The 18651-nt window shown below is 42.6% G+C and overlaps 1 protein-coding gene across 9 annotated transcripts in view; it reads left to right on the top strand.

Annotated features, from left to right (window-relative positions):
- DIP2B (DIP2 acetate--CoA ligase B (putative)) overlaps nucleotides 1-18651 on the top strand; it is a 77039-nt gene that overhangs the window by 39548 nt on the left and 18840 nt on the right. For 7 of the 9 annotated variants that reach the window (XR_015707723.1, XM_087770998.1, XM_087770996.1 and 4 more), the window contains 22 exons: nucleotides 765-977; nucleotides 3341-3484; nucleotides 4306-4425; nucleotides 5033-5230; nucleotides 5476-5567; nucleotides 6054-6164; nucleotides 7646-7769; nucleotides 8298-8407; nucleotides 9146-9248; nucleotides 10286-10350; nucleotides 10624-10717; nucleotides 11150-11269; nucleotides 11906-12020; nucleotides 12662-12801; nucleotides 13021-13157; nucleotides 13470-13550; nucleotides 14033-14160; nucleotides 14933-15047; nucleotides 16015-16216; nucleotides 16627-16736; nucleotides 16879-16959; nucleotides 17524-17647. Coding sequence is in view for 8 of the 9 variants with exons in the window: in XM_087770998.1 (XP_087627124.1) it covers nucleotides 765-977; nucleotides 3341-3484; nucleotides 4306-4425; nucleotides 5033-5230; nucleotides 5476-5567; nucleotides 6054-6164; nucleotides 7646-7769; nucleotides 8298-8407; nucleotides 9146-9248; nucleotides 10286-10350; nucleotides 10624-10717; nucleotides 11150-11269; nucleotides 11906-12020; nucleotides 12662-12801; nucleotides 13021-13157; nucleotides 13470-13550; nucleotides 14033-14160; nucleotides 14933-15047; nucleotides 16015-16216; nucleotides 16627-16736; nucleotides 16879-16959; nucleotides 17524-17647 (2727 nt within the window). In the remaining variant the exon portion in view is untranslated. The remainder of the gene's footprint in view (nucleotides 1-764; nucleotides 978-3340; nucleotides 3485-4305; nucleotides 4426-5032; nucleotides 5231-5475; nucleotides 5568-6053; nucleotides 6165-7645; nucleotides 7770-8297; nucleotides 8408-9145; nucleotides 9249-10285; nucleotides 10351-10623; nucleotides 10718-11149; nucleotides 11270-11905; nucleotides 12021-12661; nucleotides 12802-13020; nucleotides 13158-13469; nucleotides 13551-14032; nucleotides 14161-14932; nucleotides 15048-16014; nucleotides 16217-16626; nucleotides 16737-16878; nucleotides 16960-17523; nucleotides 17648-18651) is intronic. The other 2 variants (XM_087770995.1, XM_087770999.1) reach the window with 2 other exon arrangements.

Genomic DNA, 18651 nt, shown 5'->3' with positions numbered 1-18651 from the left:
GTTTGATTTACAACTAGAGTATAGGCAGGCAGTCACTTTGAAGAACACGTAAATTTTAGGCCAAAGCCTAACTGAATGTTTCTGTGTAGCACTGAACAACTTAAGATATCAAGTGATGAGTGCTTTCTTCATGATAAATAAATAATTAGCTCACAGCTTTAGGACAGACAAGGTATCTGTTCTCTTGGAAACGCAGGATGCAGTTCCTTGTTGTAGTTTTCTCTGGTTTGTTTTGTTTTGGGGTTGGCTTTTTGTTTGTTTTCTGCAATTGAAAGGGACCCATTTAGAATACCAGACAAAAGCATTTTCTGCGTGTGGCCTTGGCACATTTGTTTCCCAGTGCCTGCATTCTGCTTTGTTCCCGTGAATTTTCAGTTTTGACAATGATACTGACCCCTCGCTTTCCATTTCAGAATTACCAAAGTTAGGCAATACAGCGTCTGATATTATAGAATATGAATGGAAAAGTAATGAGAGATAAGTTAATAAACTTGGAGAACGCAGGGGAAGGACACTTGTCTGAGGAGGTGAATCTTTTGTGTGCTTTAAACGGGCAAGACACCAGGGGTAAATGTGTTCACACTGGAGACGTCTGCTGCTTTAACTTCTGTTTTGGCCAATGTAACCTTGTTTGACACAGCCTGTGAAAAAAAGATCTTCATGTTACAAGCCTGTGCCCTTGAAATGTGAATTGGAAAGAGAGCATGTTCGGTGCAATGTGCTTTTCCCTAAGCAGCTAGATTTTCTTTTCTGCTTCCACACAGACACGTCTTCCGCATCCGAGGATGAGGGGTCGCTAAGGCGCCAAGCTGCTCTTTCTGCTGCATTGCATCAGAGCTTACAGAATGCTGAGTCTTGGATCAACCGATCTATTCAGGGGTCATCCACATCTTCATCAGCATCTTCTACACTTTCCCATGGAGAAGGCAAAGGGACCAGTGGGTCACTAGCTGATGTATTTGCCAATACTCGAATAGGTAGGAGATGGGTATGAACAGAAAATTCGCTTCAAGTTCAGATTGTATTAATAAAGCTGGAGTTGTCCATTGCATAAGGGAAATTCGGATCAAGAGTTTAGTTAGTTTTGATGGAACTTGCTAGGATTTGTTGGAGTTGCACCGTCACGATGGTTTTTTTCCTTAAGAATTTCAGAATATTGAGTTGGTTGAAAAAGGAGAAGTGGGGAGCAGGAGCTTATCGAAGCAGAGAAGACTCCAGGGTGTGATGACAGTATTGACAGGATCAGTCGGCACAACTTTCTCTCTGTATACCGTGTTGCTTATGTTTACAGCTATTTGAAGCTACTGTGTGTACAAAGCTACCGTATGCAAGTAGCGTTTGGCATCTGTCCTGATACATACCATAGGGGTGTCTTTGCCTGTCGAGTGGGGGAAATGCTGTGTTTTAACATTCTCATTTTACTTTAAGCCCTAACGGTTTATTGTTTGCGTTAGATTTTAAAAAAAAAAAAAAGAAAAGAAAAGAAAAAGAACCCAAACCAGCCATATATGTGAACAAATGAGCGTGTCATTAAAAAAATGGTTTTAGCAGAGTAAAGATTTAGCACAGACCTTTCATGACTAGTCTGAGAAATAATCAGAGCATCCAGGTATTGAGAAGACGGAGCAAAATCTACAGATCTGGATACCCCAGGCTCAGTTTTTTGAGGCTCTGAGGTGCTCCTTGCTGCTGATGCTTCTGTATGAAATTGCAAAGTTTGTTTTTGCTCTGTGTGTTTGTCTTTTTTATCTGCTGTTAAGGATATTACTGTGTCTTAGGAGGTGTCTGTATTTTGTGTGCTCTCTGCTTTTGCTTAACTGGTTTGGGGCAAGCAGTGCATAGAAGTGCTGGTGTTTTTAACTGTTCCACATTTTTTTTTTTAATTGCTGTTATTTTTGTTTATTTGCTGGGATGCAAGTTGTTTTCTGAAACGGAAAACTGGGGAAATTGCCCATAAAATGTAGTCCGTATAATTAACGTGTCTTTGAAGCAGAGAGGTTGTTTTTAATTGGAGCATACAGAAAGCCACGTTACCTTTTGTAATGAATTAAGGTAATATAGCTTTTTACCTACTATCTAATATAATTAGTATTTTATGCAAAAGAGAAGTTTAAAATCTTTGTTGGAATTATATTTGCCATGTAGATGCCACATTCGTCCTGTGTTAACACCTAACTTAAATGAATAGAAACTCTCACATACGCATTTTTGTACGTCTGTTCGGAGACAGCAATAAAAAGTCCTGCAAATGTTTGGAGCTGTACAAAATCTAGGTCCTTCCTACTGATCTTAAAAGTTCAATACGTGAGAAATATTCCTTGCCACCAGATCTCCAAAGCTACGCAGAAATGGATTTTTTTTCTCCTTAGGGAGAGGGGCGCAGAGAATCAACCGCAAAAACCTTTCTGTGGGAATTACTCAGTATCTGACCTCCTTCAGACTCTCTCTGTGCAAGCCAACACACGGTTTCAAAGTTGTTGCTTTTTTGCCTCCGTAAGCAAGAGTTGCTGGTTCTCTTAAGCTAGAATAGAATATTCTTGCCCTATCGGATGATTGAACCTACTGTGCTGTATAAAGAAATCCCATGTAAGCAAAAATCACTTATTTGAAGAGAAAGTTAATGAGAGAATTACTGAAGTATGCAGAGTTAGTTGCAGTTTTGAAGCTTACAAACTCATCTGAAAAGCAGAACAGTGTCTTGCAACTTAAAGCAACAGTAAGACCTAGCTTGCTCTATTCATGACATTTTAAGTTTATTATTTAACTGCTGGGCAGGCTCGTGCTGTTTAGCCACCGAACTGGAAGAAATTTAAACCCAACATGATTTTTTGCTGATCTGCTTTAGTCAATAGCCTACTGCGTGTTTTGTTTTAGAAAGCCCTTGCTGACAAAAAAGTTAAATAGTATAATTCTAGCAAGAGAGATTACTGCATAGGTGATGGAGGTTTTTGTTCTGGGGCTTTGAATATTTTAGAGCTTATGTGGATCTCAAACTTTTTTTTTTTTTTTTTTTTTACAGTACTGAATGTCAAGAGCTTGAGCTTGATTTGAAGGTTAGAAACCAAGAATAGGAATTCTGTTTTGCTGAACCACTTTCCTGACATGGACAAAGCCACTCATCTTGTGCCTTTGTTTTCTCTTTTCCAGAACAGATAATGTGCACCTCCTAGAGCTACTTTATATTTAGGAAGCGGTGTGTTTAGCGTTAATAAGAGCTCCCATACATTCAACCCATTAAATTATTAAGATTGTTGGTAGCAGGTAACTAACACTTTGCTTGTTCCATCTGCTAATAAAAGGTTTACGTTAACTGCCATCTCAATTTTCTCCCTTTTTTTAGAAAATTTCTCAGTTCCCCCAGATGTCACAGCAACTACCTCCTCTTCCTCAGCACGCCCAGCAGCGATTGACCTTCCTCCTTCAGGGATTGTGAAAGGCATGCACAAGGGATCTAATCGCTCTAGTCTCATGGATACTGCTGATGGTACGGAACCTTTCAGGCTACCCAGACAGCAGAATGGTGTTAAGGAAGGTGTCGCATGATTTATTCTCCCAACTCAAGTGTGTCCCATTTAAGCACTTCACAAATTTGAAACGGTTATGGCATTAGCATTAACACATTCCTGTGCCGCAGTTATGACATCGGCATTAACACATTCCCATGCTGCAGCAATTACCTACTATGTACTGAACTGGAGAGAATCACGGGAGAGGTAACAGGCTTTTCTCTTCTCTACCACTTTTTAAGAAAAAAATCACAAACGCATAGGTAGGCTAATTGTTTTTAAAAGCTTTTTTCCTAGAATCCCCAAAAATAAAGGTATGATGAGTGAAATAATGTAATTCTTAACTATAATTAGGCTCCCATGAAGCTGATAACACTCACTCTAAGCTGGTTGACATAAACCTTTGTGCAGAGGGGCAGCATTAACGCTTCTGGTCTTGTTGTGTCCTCCCTCTGCTGGCAGTCTTGCACACCGGTCGATCGATGCTGCAGGCAGGCGCAGATCTGTAGGCTGTGTTTTACAGCAAGTACTGTGTGTCAGAGACAGATGGAAATCAGGCTTTGGAAGGCAGTAAATGCTTTAAAAATGAATTTCTATTACTAGCATTTCCTGACCACCGAGTTAATACAGAACTGCTATAATACTGATGCCATCCTGCACTGGCACAGCCTTTAATAATGGAAGCCAGTAGTTGAATGAGTGCGCGCACCAAGAGAAGTATCCTCCGGTGGAAGGAGGTAAGATGTAAATGTTAATAGACATGATGAACACTTTTATTAGACAAAATCTTTCCCTCCAGGTGTTCCTGTGAGTAGTAGAGTCTCCACGAAAATTCAACAGTTGCTTAACACCTTGAAAAGACCTAAAAGACCACCCCTGAAAGAATTTTTTGTGGATGATTTTGAAGAAATTGTAGAAGGTAATAGCACCAAATAATGATTTTTTTATTAATCATTTGTTATAAGTACGCAGATATGCACAGTGCTGAATTTATTTATGCCATTGGTTTTGAAGTTGACTCTGATTGATTCGCTATTTGCAGCTAGCAGTAGCCTTCATGAATAGTCTGATATAAAACCAACGTGTGAAGTAATTTACTGTACTGCTGAGTTTTGGGTGGCCTCCTCAACACTAAACTTCTTACAATAACTAAAACTTATTAACAAACATATTTAAGTAGATTTTTCGAAACCCCTTCATTTGCTTAGGCTACTTTAATTTCCCAAAAGGAATTGTCTTTACTGGTAATTTCATTACAACCTTATTTTGTAAGATTGTTTGCCTTTTCTTCAATTCTGGTGTTACTTTCCTCACTGTTGTATTGAAGACCTTTTAATAGCATCGTAGAAGACTGTGCTTATGATGTTTTGTTTTGTGCAGGTCTTCCTAGGGAATGAAATGTGATAGGGGTTGTTAAACCTAAACGCGATGAGGAAAAGCATTTGTTTTCAGTGCGTCTCTGCAGCTTCACTGTCTGGTAACAAATGGGCAGAGATGAACTGGAAACATTATTGAATTTTCTTCAGTTCCACAGCCTGACCCCAATCAGCCCAAGCCAGAGGGACGCCAGATGACACCCGTGAAGGGAGAGCCCCTGGGAGTTGTTTGTAACTGGCCTCCTGCCTTAGAAGCAGCACTGCAGCGCTGGGGAACCACACAAGCGAAATGCCCCTGCCTGACAGCACTGGATGTTACAGGAAAACCAGTTTATACCCTCACGTATGGTGAGTTGAGCCTCGGCTTCTATTGCTCTTAACTGCTCCGAAAGAGCAGTAGTGGACAGAATGCAGGGTTGTTGGTCTTAGTATGGTTGCAGATACCTTCCTGGGCTTTGAGAGCTTTGTAGACAAAGCAGTGTAACTGAAACGGAGGGCGTGACTGTAGAGGGTAAAAGCAGTCAAGAACTGAAATATTCTCTTGTATGCTGGGGTGATTAGAGTTGTGCAAGTCTCTCTTCTTTGTGTTCTAGGCAAATTGTGGAGCAGAAGTCTCAAGCTGGCCTACACACTGCTTAATAAACTGGGGACCAAAAATGAACCCGTGTTAAAACCTGGAGATAGGGTAATGAGTTTGGGACTGTCTGGTTCTCCCTCTGAAATAAAAAGAGGGTTTGGGGGGGCTGTAACTTACCACAGACACTATAATTGTATTCCTTTAATAGCAAGACTCTTATCCCAGGGACAGGCTATTTGGTAAAGAAACTTTTGTGATTTTTCAGTCCTTCTGGCTGCTCTGTAAGCAACTTCTTGGCTCTGGACTTTGAAATACATCTGAGGAAGAGCATTGCACCTCTGAGAGAAATACAGAGTTTTAGATCTTTGTGTTTTGGCTGTGTGTGCATCTTCACGTGTGTGGGCACACAGAGAATGCTGGCATTACTGCGTGAGGAACTCATGCACATACCAGATACTCCGTGGAAGGCCCTGTGAAAAATGCTGTGGTAGAACGTGAAATAACACAAAGCTTTCTGACTTTTAGTTGCTATAGATCTGAACTTTGCAATTTTTCCTTGTATTGCAACTAACAAAACATTTTTGTGAATTGTAGGTAGCCCTTGTTTATCCCAACAACGACCCGGTCATGTTTATGGTGGCATTTTACGGCTGTCTCCTAGCAGAAGTCATACCAGTGCCTATAGAGGTACCTCTTACCAGAAAGGTAACGTTGATGGAACTTAGAGGAGTGATAGGCTGATGTGGGATGAAAACCAACTCAGACCATCAACCTCTGAAAGTGCTTCACAGCATCCAGCTGCTGCCTTAGCAGCTCTGTATCACCACAATATGCAAGACCTTTGTGAACCTGGAATAGCGGTTTAAAAATGGAAAAACATATTGACCAGAGAAGCTGTGCTGAGTAGCTGGAAATGGTCGATTCACCTAAATGATGTAGTCTTCATTCTGTTATTGCAAATCATTTATACGGTACAGATGATATTGTGAATCTGCCCTCTGGTCGACGTGAAGGGGGTCTCATTTCCAGCCATGCTTAGCATCTGCCAGTCTTTTGACTTTGCTGGAGACTGAAGGTGCTAAGTATTTCTGAAGACTTCGAGGCACTTCTTTGTAAATTATTTCCTCAACGAAATGTTTTCTTTACCCTTACCAGAATTTTTGCAGTATTGCCATATTATTGCCATGTCAAGAACTGTCTAAAACTATAGAATTTCGTAAGAGGAAACAAAAGAAACAGGATAATGGCAAACATATGGCAAGAGAGGTGGTAATGAGATGGTAAGCTAGTCTGGTAATACTATGGGAATCACGGAGCTTCGCTTTCATTTGTCTGCAACGTGACAACTGCTATAGCAACCAAATACAAAATTAAAACTTCTCCCGGTATTTGCCCAATCAGATTTCTTAGTGAGGTACCTCATTTCCCTGGTTTTTATCATTGTGCAATAGAAATTAGTTCCTGGGGAAAGAGAGGCCTTGTTATTTCAGTGTAAATATACGTTTTTCTTTTTTTGCCTCATGGTTCCTCTTTGCAGCATCTGGGCTTCCATTAATGAAAATAAATGGTGTATGCTCGATGCCGAGCTGCTGGGCATGAGCACTTGTTTTCTGTGGATTTCACATCCAATGCATTTTAGTCTTGCCAATGTGATATTTGTTTTATGTATAAAGAGCTCCCTTTGAGAATCACCAAATTTCTCTGCAATCTGTCCCCAGTTACATAATCGTTTCATTTTCGAACAAAATGAATTGAAAAGAGCAGACTTGGTATGCAGAAGATGAAGTAGCCCTTCTGCATTTTTGTGATGGCTTATCATTTTCCTATGGACTTTTATTGGCTTGTAGGCATGTCTCCATTTTCACCCAGCAGGCCTTTGTGCTGGATATATATCATCTTCTAAAATGTGTTGTTATGTCAGCTTAGAAGCGGTTTTATTCATCCCTGCCAGACAGTGGTTGTCATTTGGGTTTGAAACCATTGCCAGACATTGGATGTAGGCGGAGAAGGACAAATCAAAGGAAAGAGTGTTTGGGCGTGGATTGTTTCTTCTTTTTCCTCCCGTGTGATCCATAATGTTACCATCCAGTTACCAGAGCATTACCAAACCTTGGATTTTGGTAATGGGAAAGTTGACTTACGTCATCTTTAAACAGGAATGACTTTTTTCCCCCCTCTTCCCTCAGGATGCCGGTGGTCAGCAGATTGGTTTTCTGCTGGGAAGCTGTGGTATTGCTTTGGCCCTCACCACTGAAGTTTGTCTGAAAGGGCTTCCAAAAACCCAAAATGGAGAAATCGTGCAGTTCAAAGGTTAGATCAGTTGTATACTTGGTTTTGGTTGTACTTTTGCTATAGCTGAACTGTCTGAAAGTGGTTGTCAGAAGTGTGAATGCATTTGGGGGGTGGCAAAGTGAGCAACTTTTCTGATAGCACCACTTAACTGTCGTAGGTTTTATGCATATGGTGTAGATCGAGCCATGTGTCTGACAGAATTGCTTTGTTCTGGAAGACCCAATGAATCCACCTTACAAGCCAGGGTTGTCCTCAGATCCCTTCCGTGGCATTTGGCAGGTTCAAAAGCAGTTTTATTAATGAGACAACAAGCTATATTTAGAAATACGGCAGGGATCTTTCCTGAGTAGAGGAAGTGCCTTGTTGCCCACTGCACTCCCTGATGAGAAACGAGATGAACCTTCTGGCTAGTAGCTTGGCTTGGACTGGTATTTTGCTTGTGTAACTGAACTTGGACAAATGACGGGGTTTTAGTGTATCCTTGCAGAATATAAATCCCTCAATAAATAAACTGATATTAGTATTCTACTTTAATTTTGGCTCTAGGTTGGCCCAGACTCAAATGGGTTGTGACAGATTCAAAATATCTCTCCAAATCTCCTAAGGACTGGCAGCCCAACATCTCAGCTGCAGGAACTGAGCCAGCATATATTGAGGTAAGTAGTGAATGGGGAATAGAAAGTAGTTTCCGTGAGCTGAATTCAATGTTCTAATCACCAGGGGGATAATACTTTCACCTCACTACCTTAAACTTCCCAGTCTCTAGCCGCTGAAACAAGTCTTTCCCTGTGTACAACCTGCTGTGAAGCTTATTTTAGTTTTGAATATCTTTGTGGCCTCGAGCGCTGCTCAAAATGGACAACACTGTTCTTGTTCCAGAAAGCTAGTAATTGAGACAGCTGAGCTCTCTGAGATAGCGCACTCGATAACACAGATTTCTGAAACTATTTAGGCCAACAGCATTTAGAATTTTCTGTTCTTCCTAGCAGAGCTTATTGTTGTTTGTACACCTCAGTAAGGCATCTTCTAGGAACTGCAGTGGTTTAAGTAGTAACAGTAATTTGGCTATTCTAAAATTACAGATTGGCTTTTCAGTTTACTGACGGGCGCAGGAAGAGAGGCTGTGAGAAGTAGCAATAGTGAAACAAACACAAATACGTTGAATTGCCATCTTTATCTCCTGGCTCTCTGGAGTTAGCTGAACATGTCTGCTACCCGAATAACTATGTTTTCTGTAGTGAACCTTGCTGATACCTTTCTACAAGAAGGTACTTTCTTGAGTATGTCTCAGCAGCTTTAGAGGAACAAAACTTTATTTATATGGATTCTGTGATTTAATTTTCTCTGCATGTGGGATCCAGAGTCACACCCTGACTTTTTTTTCTCCTCTGTAGTACAAGACGAGCAAAGAGGGCAGCGTTATGGGTGTTACAGTGTCTCGGATTGCCATGCTGTCTCACTGTCAAGCCTTGTCTCAGGCCTGCAACTATTCTGAAGGTAGGTGATGTCACAGAAACATCAAAGGAATGAAGGTTCAGCGACATCATTTTCAATGGTCGCTTCTCATGTTTTTAACAGCTGTCTATGAGTAACCAATACACAATAGTATCCACTTAAAAAAAAAAAAAAAGAGGAAAAAAACAAAGAAGTAAAAGAAAAAAGTGCAGATTAATTCTGCCCCAGAAGTGAAGACTGTCTGTAATCTTTTCCATCCAAAACTACATCATTTTCATTGCCATAGTGAAGAGGAATAAAAATCACATCTAGAAAGTTAACAAGTCTGTTCTGATGACTCAAAAGGGGAGCGCATGAATCAAAAGTGGAGCATTTTCCAACGAGCTGGAGTCTCTCTCTCACTGTACTGATCACCCATTAAAATGTCTTTCCAAACTTTTGTTCTTGAGAGCGTGTGTAAATATCAAAGCACCTCTTGCCTAAACTGGTTCTGTATTAGTCACACGAGGCTTTTTGGCTAACCCAGAAATGGAGGTTAGAAATTGCTGGTGGGAGTACAGAGCGCTCTGCTATAGGGTATGGTTTTAGTCTGGTCTACCTTGTAAATCAAGCTAATCTATATATCCATGGCTGAAACTTTATTTTTAGAGCTGTATGTCATAGTACTTTAAAATGCAGAGTTTGTCTTTTGGAAGCTATCACTTTAATTTCCATTGCTTCTGGGAGTCAGTGCTTGCATGATGTCCTCTACTCTCTTCCCCTGCTACTGCTCATGCATAATGAGGTTAAGACCCTTTCTGTTCTACTGATGTACATTACAGGCTGGAATGTCATTTTCTTGCAACTTTCTGGGACGCGTTCCTTCTCTTAAATGGATGTTCAGTTCTGTTATCTTGCATAACAAAGAGCCCTGACTAGTAGAACGTATTATCAGACAAACAAGGCTCTGCTCTTGTTTGCTACACGTGTACCTCTTGGAGCAGATCTGACAGATTCAAACGTATGCAGGTTCTAGCGTAAATAATGGTCACGGCTCTCCTGGCACATTTCACTTCAAAACTCCAACTTTCTTTTCCCAGGTGAAACGATAGTGAATGTTTTGGATTTTAAGAAGGATGCAGGGTTGTGGCATGGCATTCTAACGGTGAGTTGAGCCTGTAAGGACTTCCTGAAGCATTTCGTAACTCTTTATAATTGCAACATTTGAGGAGATGGTTGAGGGCCGTTACCTGTTAAGTCAACCATTTCTCTCCCTGCTAGATCTGCAGTTCTCTGGAAGGAAGTGTAGAAGCATCCTCAGTAAACTTATGTGAATTCATGGTGGGGTAGGGGTTGATGGGGAGTGAGGGTGACTCCTATTTCTGCTTCATAATAGGTTTTGTGAGCCCTTTTCTTAAAATCTTTTTCTGCTTTTCAGAATGTAATGAACAAACTGCATACTATCAGCGTGCCCTATTCTGTGATGAAAACCTGCCCGCTGTCATGGGTGCAGAGAGTTCATGCCCACAAAGGTACCTGTGTATGTCCCACAACTTTAGCTTGAAGTTCTCAGGATAAATGAGTGAGAGGCATTAAAACGCTTTAGAGCCTGTCTTCTTGCTCTTCCATGACAAATCACAAGGGCACTTGTTGAGCCCAGCAAGTTCCATTGATCCCCAGTCCTCTCCGAGGACATTCAGATGGTGATAATGATTTATGCGCTTTGGAGGAGGGGCTGCAATAGTGACAGACCCTGGCTCAGGTGGTGGGCAAACGGCCTGTGTGCCGCAGCAGATGCTATTGTACATTGGGGTTTGCTGTTACTGCAGGCTCAACTAATTAAGGCTTGCTTGCTTTAGTGAGAATTTTCTCATTTGGGAGTGTTGGAGTGTGTACTCATATGAAAATGACTCACGGAAAGCTTTTATTTGTCCTTATGTGGGGTTTTTTGTGTTGTTTTGCAGCAAAAGTTGCTTTAGTCAAGTGTCGAGACTTGCACTGGGCCATGATGGCCCATCGAGACCAAAGAGACGTCAGTTTGAGTTCTCTGCGCATGCTGATTGTAACCGATGGTGCAAATCCTTGTGAGTATGCTCGTCCTGCTGTTTTCAGGAGAGAGGTTTCTCAGCTAGTTGTCTCACAGGCTCAAGCTTAACTCCTTTGTAGATACTTCTGAGAAGATTTCAGTTAGGGCGGCTGCCTAGTAACACAGAGCTGTGGATTGTGGTACTTGAGCACCAGGGCAAGGGGTTTTCTGTGCTTTCATCCTTTGAGTACGAGTTGTGAAAGATGCCGCAAGGTAAGAAACAGGAGAGTTGAATGGGGAGCTCTTCTGTGTAAAGGAGAATTCTGGTAGACACAGTGAGATTGGTTTTAAATTGCTCACAGGGGATAAGGTAAAGGCTTTGAAGAAGAACTTTGAAGGGGAAAACATCCCCAGAAAAATCTGCAAGGAATGCTGTTAGTGAAAAGGCTTAAAGAGGCAAATTGGGGGAGAAAAGCAGACTTGTTGAAGAGACTCCGCCTGTTCCCAGGTCACGTTCAGTAGGCACGTAAGCTTCTTGGTGGCTGGTATCTTGGACGATGCTACCTGGAGTTTTTAGATGTGATACAGTATATATGCTCTGCAAATACACTGCACTTACTTCTAGGTTATTTTACAGACAATTTTAAAAATCAAATTATGTAAAGTCATAGTGCCCTATTTTCTTTCTTTCCAGGGTCTGTTTCCTCCTGTGATGCCTTCCTGAGCTTGTTTCAGAGCCATGGGCTTAAACCAGAGGCAATTTGTCCATGTGCCACATCTCCAGAAGCGATGACTATTGCAATACGGAGGTAATGGGCGTACAGCATTGCAGTCTGTTTGCTAGATGAAGTGATGCAGGCTGAGGTTTGTTCACACACGGTTGGTTGCAGTTGACTTGAGCATGTAATAAGCTCCACTGACATTTACTGTGTGTGCTCAGGTATTCAAGTAGCTAAATTGTTAAACGTTTCTCCTAAGATACGAGTGCTTTTCTTCTGCTAAGATGTGTGACAGCTCAACAGTGCCTGTAAGAACTGTGCACTGCTTTTTCCTACTCTTGATTTAAACAGCTAGTATGGTGTTCTCGAAACTGAGATTAAATTTGATACCGCTTTGGACAGTCATTTTCGTAGTCTGTTTCTGCCCATTGCTGCCTTCTGTAATAAATAACCCTGTAATCATCTGGCCTGGGAGCTGGTGTTTAACGTGGGGTAGGCTAAAGAGCTGGAAGAGGAGTTGCACTTGCCCAAGAATACGGTTTCTTACTTATTGATCAATATGTGGCTGTTCTGGGAGGCAATCTCTGCTGCCATCCCACAGTTTTAAATTTGTTATGCAAAGAAGAGACACTGAAATATGCATATTTCTGTTGCTGTGGTATCTTCATCCGAGTCTAATAATAGCCTGTGTATTAGTGTGATTTAGTGTATTGATTTTGTGTCCTTCAAAGGCCTGGGGTCCCCGGGGCACCTTTGCCTGGAAGAGCCATCCTGTCCATGAACGGGCTGAGTTTTGGTGTGATTCGTGTCAACACTGAAGATAAAAACTCTGCTCTCACTGTCCAGGATGTTGGCCACGTGATGCCAGGAGGTAAAAACGTGCAGGAGTCCCCTGTAAGACCTTTTTGCACATGGTCTGGAATGTTTTAGAAAAAGAACCGGTCAGTGTTGTCTCCCGTGTTCAGCCTCAGTGTCGGGGGAGGTTAGGCAGTCCCCATACTGTGTTGTCATGTCTGTCGCAGTTAAATGTCTCAGTTCTTATACAAAGCAAGTCTTGGGGACGATTTTAACAATGCGTAATTTGTCCTAGGAACGATGTGTATAGTGAAGCCTGATGGACCACCTCAGCTCTGTAAAGCGGATGAGATTGGTGAAATCTGTGTTAGCTCCAGGGCAGGAGGAATGATGTATTATGGGCTGACGGGGGTGACAAAGAATACATTTGAGGTATGTACAGTAGACCGCATCTTGCTTTCCCCATTTCCTGTGTATGATAGCCTTGTATAATCTCCTGGGTTTGTAACTTAAGCGTTAATGTTGTTGTTTAAAAAGATACAGGGAAAAACTCATTACAGTTAGGTATATTCAGTGTTCCCCTTCAGAGGTGTCCCACAGTGCTAAACCAATGCCTGCACCGAGGATTCCCTCCCCTTCTCCTCATCACTTCACTTGCGTATAGTGCAATTCTTGATGTGGGGAATGTTTTTCTGTTCTCAGGCCAAATCCACTTTGCCTCCAATGTCCTCCCTTCCGTTGCAGGTTATCCCCGTGAACTCGGCTGGCTCTCCGGTGGGTGATGTGCCATTTGTCCGTTCCGGCTTGCTGGGGTTTGTTGGACCTGTACGTAATACAGTTTTTGAGCTTAAATTGCTGTATTCTTTTGCTCGTGCTAATAGCCTTCAATGTTTAAAGGAGAAGCATTTGGGTGCAGACGTGTGTGTAAGGATAGCTTGCTGTGGGTCAGACAGTTGAGAGTTAATGGGTTTGCCTGAGCCGGTAGGAGCCCTTGCTTTTCCAGCATGTTGTCATTGCGGTGCCTTACTGTGTTGCTTGTTACGTTTTTAGATTGCTAATTCTTCTAAAACCAAGTGTAAGAAGCTTTTTGTGCGGCAGTTCTGCTATGCATGCTGGAGTGTCTTGTCTCGCTGAGTGGCTAGAATTCTTCTTCTGGTTTAGTCACACATGACGTAATTTAAAGAGAAAGAAAACATGCTTTACACAAATTCCATTGATCTCACCATAGTTACGAAATAGCAAGTCATCAAAGACATTTGAATATCTGCTTTATGTAAGTTACTCACTGATACCTTTTTATCTTTCAGGGCAGTTTGGTGTTTGTGGTTGGAAAAATGGACGGATTGCTGACAGTTAGCGGACGCAGACATAATGCCGATGACATTGTAGCAACTGGATTGGCAGTAGAGTCTATAAAAACAGTTTACAGAGGAAGGTTAGCAAAATTAACCTTGCCCCTCCCCATAAGCTTCTGCATGCAATATAGCGAAACAGGACCTTTAGCAGGATCTCTGATTTCTCTTCAGTAACTGGTTTGTTTGGGTAGCTCAGTTAAAGTAAATACATTTTTGGTTCAGACAGTAATTGGCCTGATCCTGCCCAACACAGGTCTGTTTTCCCCACTATCCTGTCTGGCTTTTCATTAAGTCTGTGTACTTCAGGGGAAGGAATCAAGTAGCAAGATAAGTCAGCCACATGCAGAATTTATTTCTCTGTCTCTGTAGAATTTACTTTTAAGCCTCTGTAGTAGGTAGCTGCTGGCTGATGCTCTGCAGCAAGGAAGAGTTTGTTAATGTCCAAAGATACTTTGTTTTATTTAGCAGTTGTGGATATAATTTTCTAGATCCTCAGGCAGGGTTGGAGCTAAGACTTAACAGGAGATTTTAAGCCCCCTAGGTCATTTAGACACTGTTAAAGCTTTTATTGCATTGGTGATTTGCCACAGGTTGGAACAGAAATGTGATAGCAGGTTGAGAGGACGGGGGACTATGCTATGTAGAAATTTCATCGGAAGGTGGAATTAATCCCTTACATACTTCACAAAGTCTTTCCTTTTTGACTCGATTTTAATTGTCTACTGTTTTTTCTCTGTGTTTGTCCCATGGTTTTTTTTACGAGTTCTGTCTTTAGTCTGTTTCCTTGGGTTTCCTATTCCCAAGGAGTACAACTGGAATTTGTGCCAATACAGCTCTCCCCTTTTTCCTCAGGATTGCTGTGTTCTCAGTGTCTGTCTTCTACGATGAGAGGATTGTGGTGGTTGCAGAGCAGAGGCCAGATGCCTCTGAAGAGGACAGTTTTCAGTGGATGAGTCGAGTGCTGCAGGTAAGCCCACTTACATAGGTGGACGAGGTGAATGGGTGCAGTTTTTCAGTGTGTGGGCAGATAAGAGGCCATCAGCCTGCCCCAGATGGATAGAGCACAGGCTCATGATCCCTCTTGGCACAAGGTATTTTTACAGGGTCACAAGCTGGGTACATCTGCTGTGTACAAGCTGTTCTGTTATGTCCTGAAGGTCCTGGGAAAGCGGCTGCAACACAGAACAGCGTAGGCTCTGACGAAGTGGTCAGCATTATGCTGGCAAGATGACTGTGTCGAGAAACACAGTTGCCTCTCAGCACTGCAGAGCAGATCCAGTGCTCGAGCTTAGGAGTTCTGCTTTTAGTCTTGGATCACGCTGGTGCTCCAAGTTATGCTTTAAAGCCACCCTTATCTTCGGAGATTCGTTTTCAGCAGGGAGACAGGAAGCAGAGAAAGGTTAAAACAGCTGAATGAGTGTACTCCTAAGAAAACAGAATGAGTAGCAAATGCTTACTGTGAGAGCTGCTTGCATTGCTTGTATGTCATTCTTGGGAATGATGTTTCAGGTTGTGAAGTATGCAAACTGGGGAGCAAAATCAGGGAAGTGCCTGGTGGTCTGAATAAGGTATGCTTAGGCAGACAAAAAGGAACAGAGCGTGATGGTTCAGAGGAGACAGATGGATAAAATCCTGAGATCAAAATCATATGATTCATCAAGCAACTGTGTATATTTTGGGATTTTGGTCATGAAAGACTTAAAGGTGGATTTCTTGTATATGAAATGAACTATAAAGGCAGGGATGCTAACAAGCACTTAACCCTACCATAGGGCTCACTGATGTTAGAGGTGAAATGGAATGATAGCGACTGACTTGCTCCCCAGTACCTTACAAATGCGGGGATTTGTCTTGCAGTGCATCAGTGCAGCCAGTAACAGTAGGCTGTCTGCAACAGTACCAAGAGTTCAAGTGACCATCTTTCCTTTCTCTAGGCAATTGACAGCATTCACCAAGTGGGCGTATATTGCCTTGCCCTTGTGCCAGCCAATACATTGCCAAAAACTCCGCTGGGAGGGATCCATATCTCTCAAACTAAACAGCACTTTCTGGAGGGCTCTCTGCATCCGTGCAACATCCTCATGTGCCCACACACCTGTGTGACGAACTTGCCAAAACCCAGGCAGAAACAACCAGGTAACACGAGCCCGTTTTGTTCAGCGTTAGTAGACTGAAGTTCACAACCTCAGACCTAGGAAGCTGTGATGCCTCCGACACCGAGTGTCCTACTTGCTGGGGATCAGAGCTTGTCTTGTGGCCTGTGGCTGAGGCGTGTTTGAGGCCCTTCTTTGCATCTATCAGTCAGGAATTTTGATTCCTGCCTTTGAACTCTTCTCTCTACTGATGAATAGGAGACTAGCAATGCCTTCCGAACTCTATCAGTGAGGTTTCATTACCTCTCTTCTTGCACCCGTGCCCAGGAGCAGTGGGATCCTACAGAGAATCTTTGTACCTTTGCTGTCCTGTAGATTGCAGTTCTAGGCCAGGTCCTTCCCATTTGCAATAAAAGTCCAGATTTTGTTCATGCGGCTGTTCTTTATCAACAGGCGTTGGCCCTGCCTCCGTGATGGTGGGGAACCTGGTTGCTGGGAAGCGTATTGCTCAAGCCTCTGGAAGAGATCTTGGTCAAATAGAAGACAATGATTTAGTTAAAAAGGTAAATCAGTATTTGTTACAGCTAGAGAATGGGAGAAGAACTTACCCTACAGCTGAATGCAAAGCAGCAAGGTAAAGTGGACTTAAGTACTGCCTCTGAAGTAGAAGCACTAGTATTTTTAACTGCTGCCTCTTTGTTTCAGCACCAGTTCCTGACAGAGGTATTGCAGTGGAGAGCTCAAGCAACTCCTGACCACCCACTCTTCCTTTTATTAAACGCCAAGGTACAGTCAGTGCTGAGTTGTTTTTTGTAAGGTCCACAGCATGTTATTCAGCGCAAGTTTGAGACCGTGTTTAAAATCTTTTGCCCGCTCCAGTGTCCTCTTCTTAGTCTCTGTTTCGGATTTTGCCCATAGATTTGTAACTTAAAATTTGAACCTTTGAACCTATAGGTCACTTCATGTAAATGACTGTCATGGTTCAATGCTTCGTTTTAAAACTGAGCGTGTTTGTAGGTCCCACTGGTTCCTGTATCATTTAATGGTGTATCCCTGTTGAGTATATTCTGGCAAGGTTCTGGTGCAAGAAGACCTGAACTGACTCCCTGGAAGGTAGAATTTTCTAGAGCAGATCTAACTCCATCTCTATCTTTTTGATATTGTAGTGGATAAATGGCTCATTGAATGCCAGCAGCCTATAGGTATAGATAACTAGTAGCTATAGACTGACGTTAGCAAGCGAGTTTGGGTTATTTGGTTTTGGTTTTTTTTTTTTCTGCAGCAGCAGCCATTTTACTGACACACGTGTTGTGCCAGGCCTTGCTTAGAGCATTTTTGTCTCCTTTCAAGGGAACCACTGTATGCACAGCCACCTGCCTTCAGTTGCACAAAAAAGCTGAGAGAATTGCATCAGTTCTGTGTGACAAAGGACATCTCAATGCAGGAGACAATGTGGTGCTTCTTTATCCTCCTGGTAAGCAAGTTTTAATAATGACTGCATCCCACTGTGGAAAGGCAGCATGGTCTTTCTTTGAAATCTCATTGAGATCTGGAAATACAGGAGAGATCATTGAAACAGCGATACCTTAGGGACTGCATAACTCGCTGATCTAGTTTTGACTCCAGAGAGGGCTGTCCTAATGTCTTGCAGTATCAGGACTCAAACTTCGATTCTCTACAGTTCTGGAAAAGCCAATTTGTACCTTCTCGCTCCTGGCTAGATCTTGCTGTGTTGTGATGTTTAGAATAAAAACTTGAAAGACTTCTGTGGTTATCAAAGATCCTCTGGTACGAGCTGTTCACAGCAAAGTTATTAGAAACTTGTGACCGCACTGCATGTGCTGGAGAGTTGCGCTAGTCACCCTACCAGAGACTCCTCAGCTCCTGGTCTGTTCAGATCTTGTTTGTCTGAAGTCACGTTGCCAGTTGGCAGCTTTTCATCCAGGGAAAGCAGGTAGTTTGCTCTGAGAAATGGCCGGGTGGCTTCTGGTAGAGACTGGTGCCATCGCCTTCAGCTGTGCAGAAAGCGGGCACTTCATCCGGGGCTGTTGGGTGACTTTCCCACAGCAGTCGGCTGGGCACAGCGGGAAGCACAGTCTGCCTGCTGTGGCTGGTAGCACACAGCTTAATCACTTGGTGTAAGACGCTCACTGCCAGTAAGAGGTGCTCTCTGCTGCGTGTACTTCTTGCCCTGCCAGACAATTCCGTTTTGTCCTGACTGCCTTTTGAGTCATTTGACACTTGGAACATTCTTTTCCTGTAAGATGGATATGGTTTTGTGTGTGGTCTGTCTTCTCTACTTTCCCAGTCCCCTATCCCAGCCTTTCTTAGCTTCCTTCTTGCGCTGCCCTCGGTGTTTGAACTGTTTATGTTACACATCTGTGCTGTGGAAGTGACTAGTGTGTGTACCTTCTTCTAATGGAAATTGTAACCAATGCTTGGAGAAAAAATCCTCAGGGGAAAGGCTGGTGTCACCAG

This window comes from Nipponia nippon, unplaced genomic scaffold, assembly GCF_047370975.1.
Source record: "Nipponia nippon isolate SJK-2023a ecotype South Korea unplaced genomic scaffold, ASM4737097v1 scaffold_35, whole genome shotgun sequence".
Classification (NCBI taxonomy): domain Eukaryota; kingdom Metazoa; phylum Chordata; class Aves; order Pelecaniformes; family Threskiornithidae; genus Nipponia; species Nipponia nippon.
The sequence above is the reverse complement of the archived record's forward strand: the minus strand, read 5'-3'. Positions and strand labels throughout refer to the sequence as shown.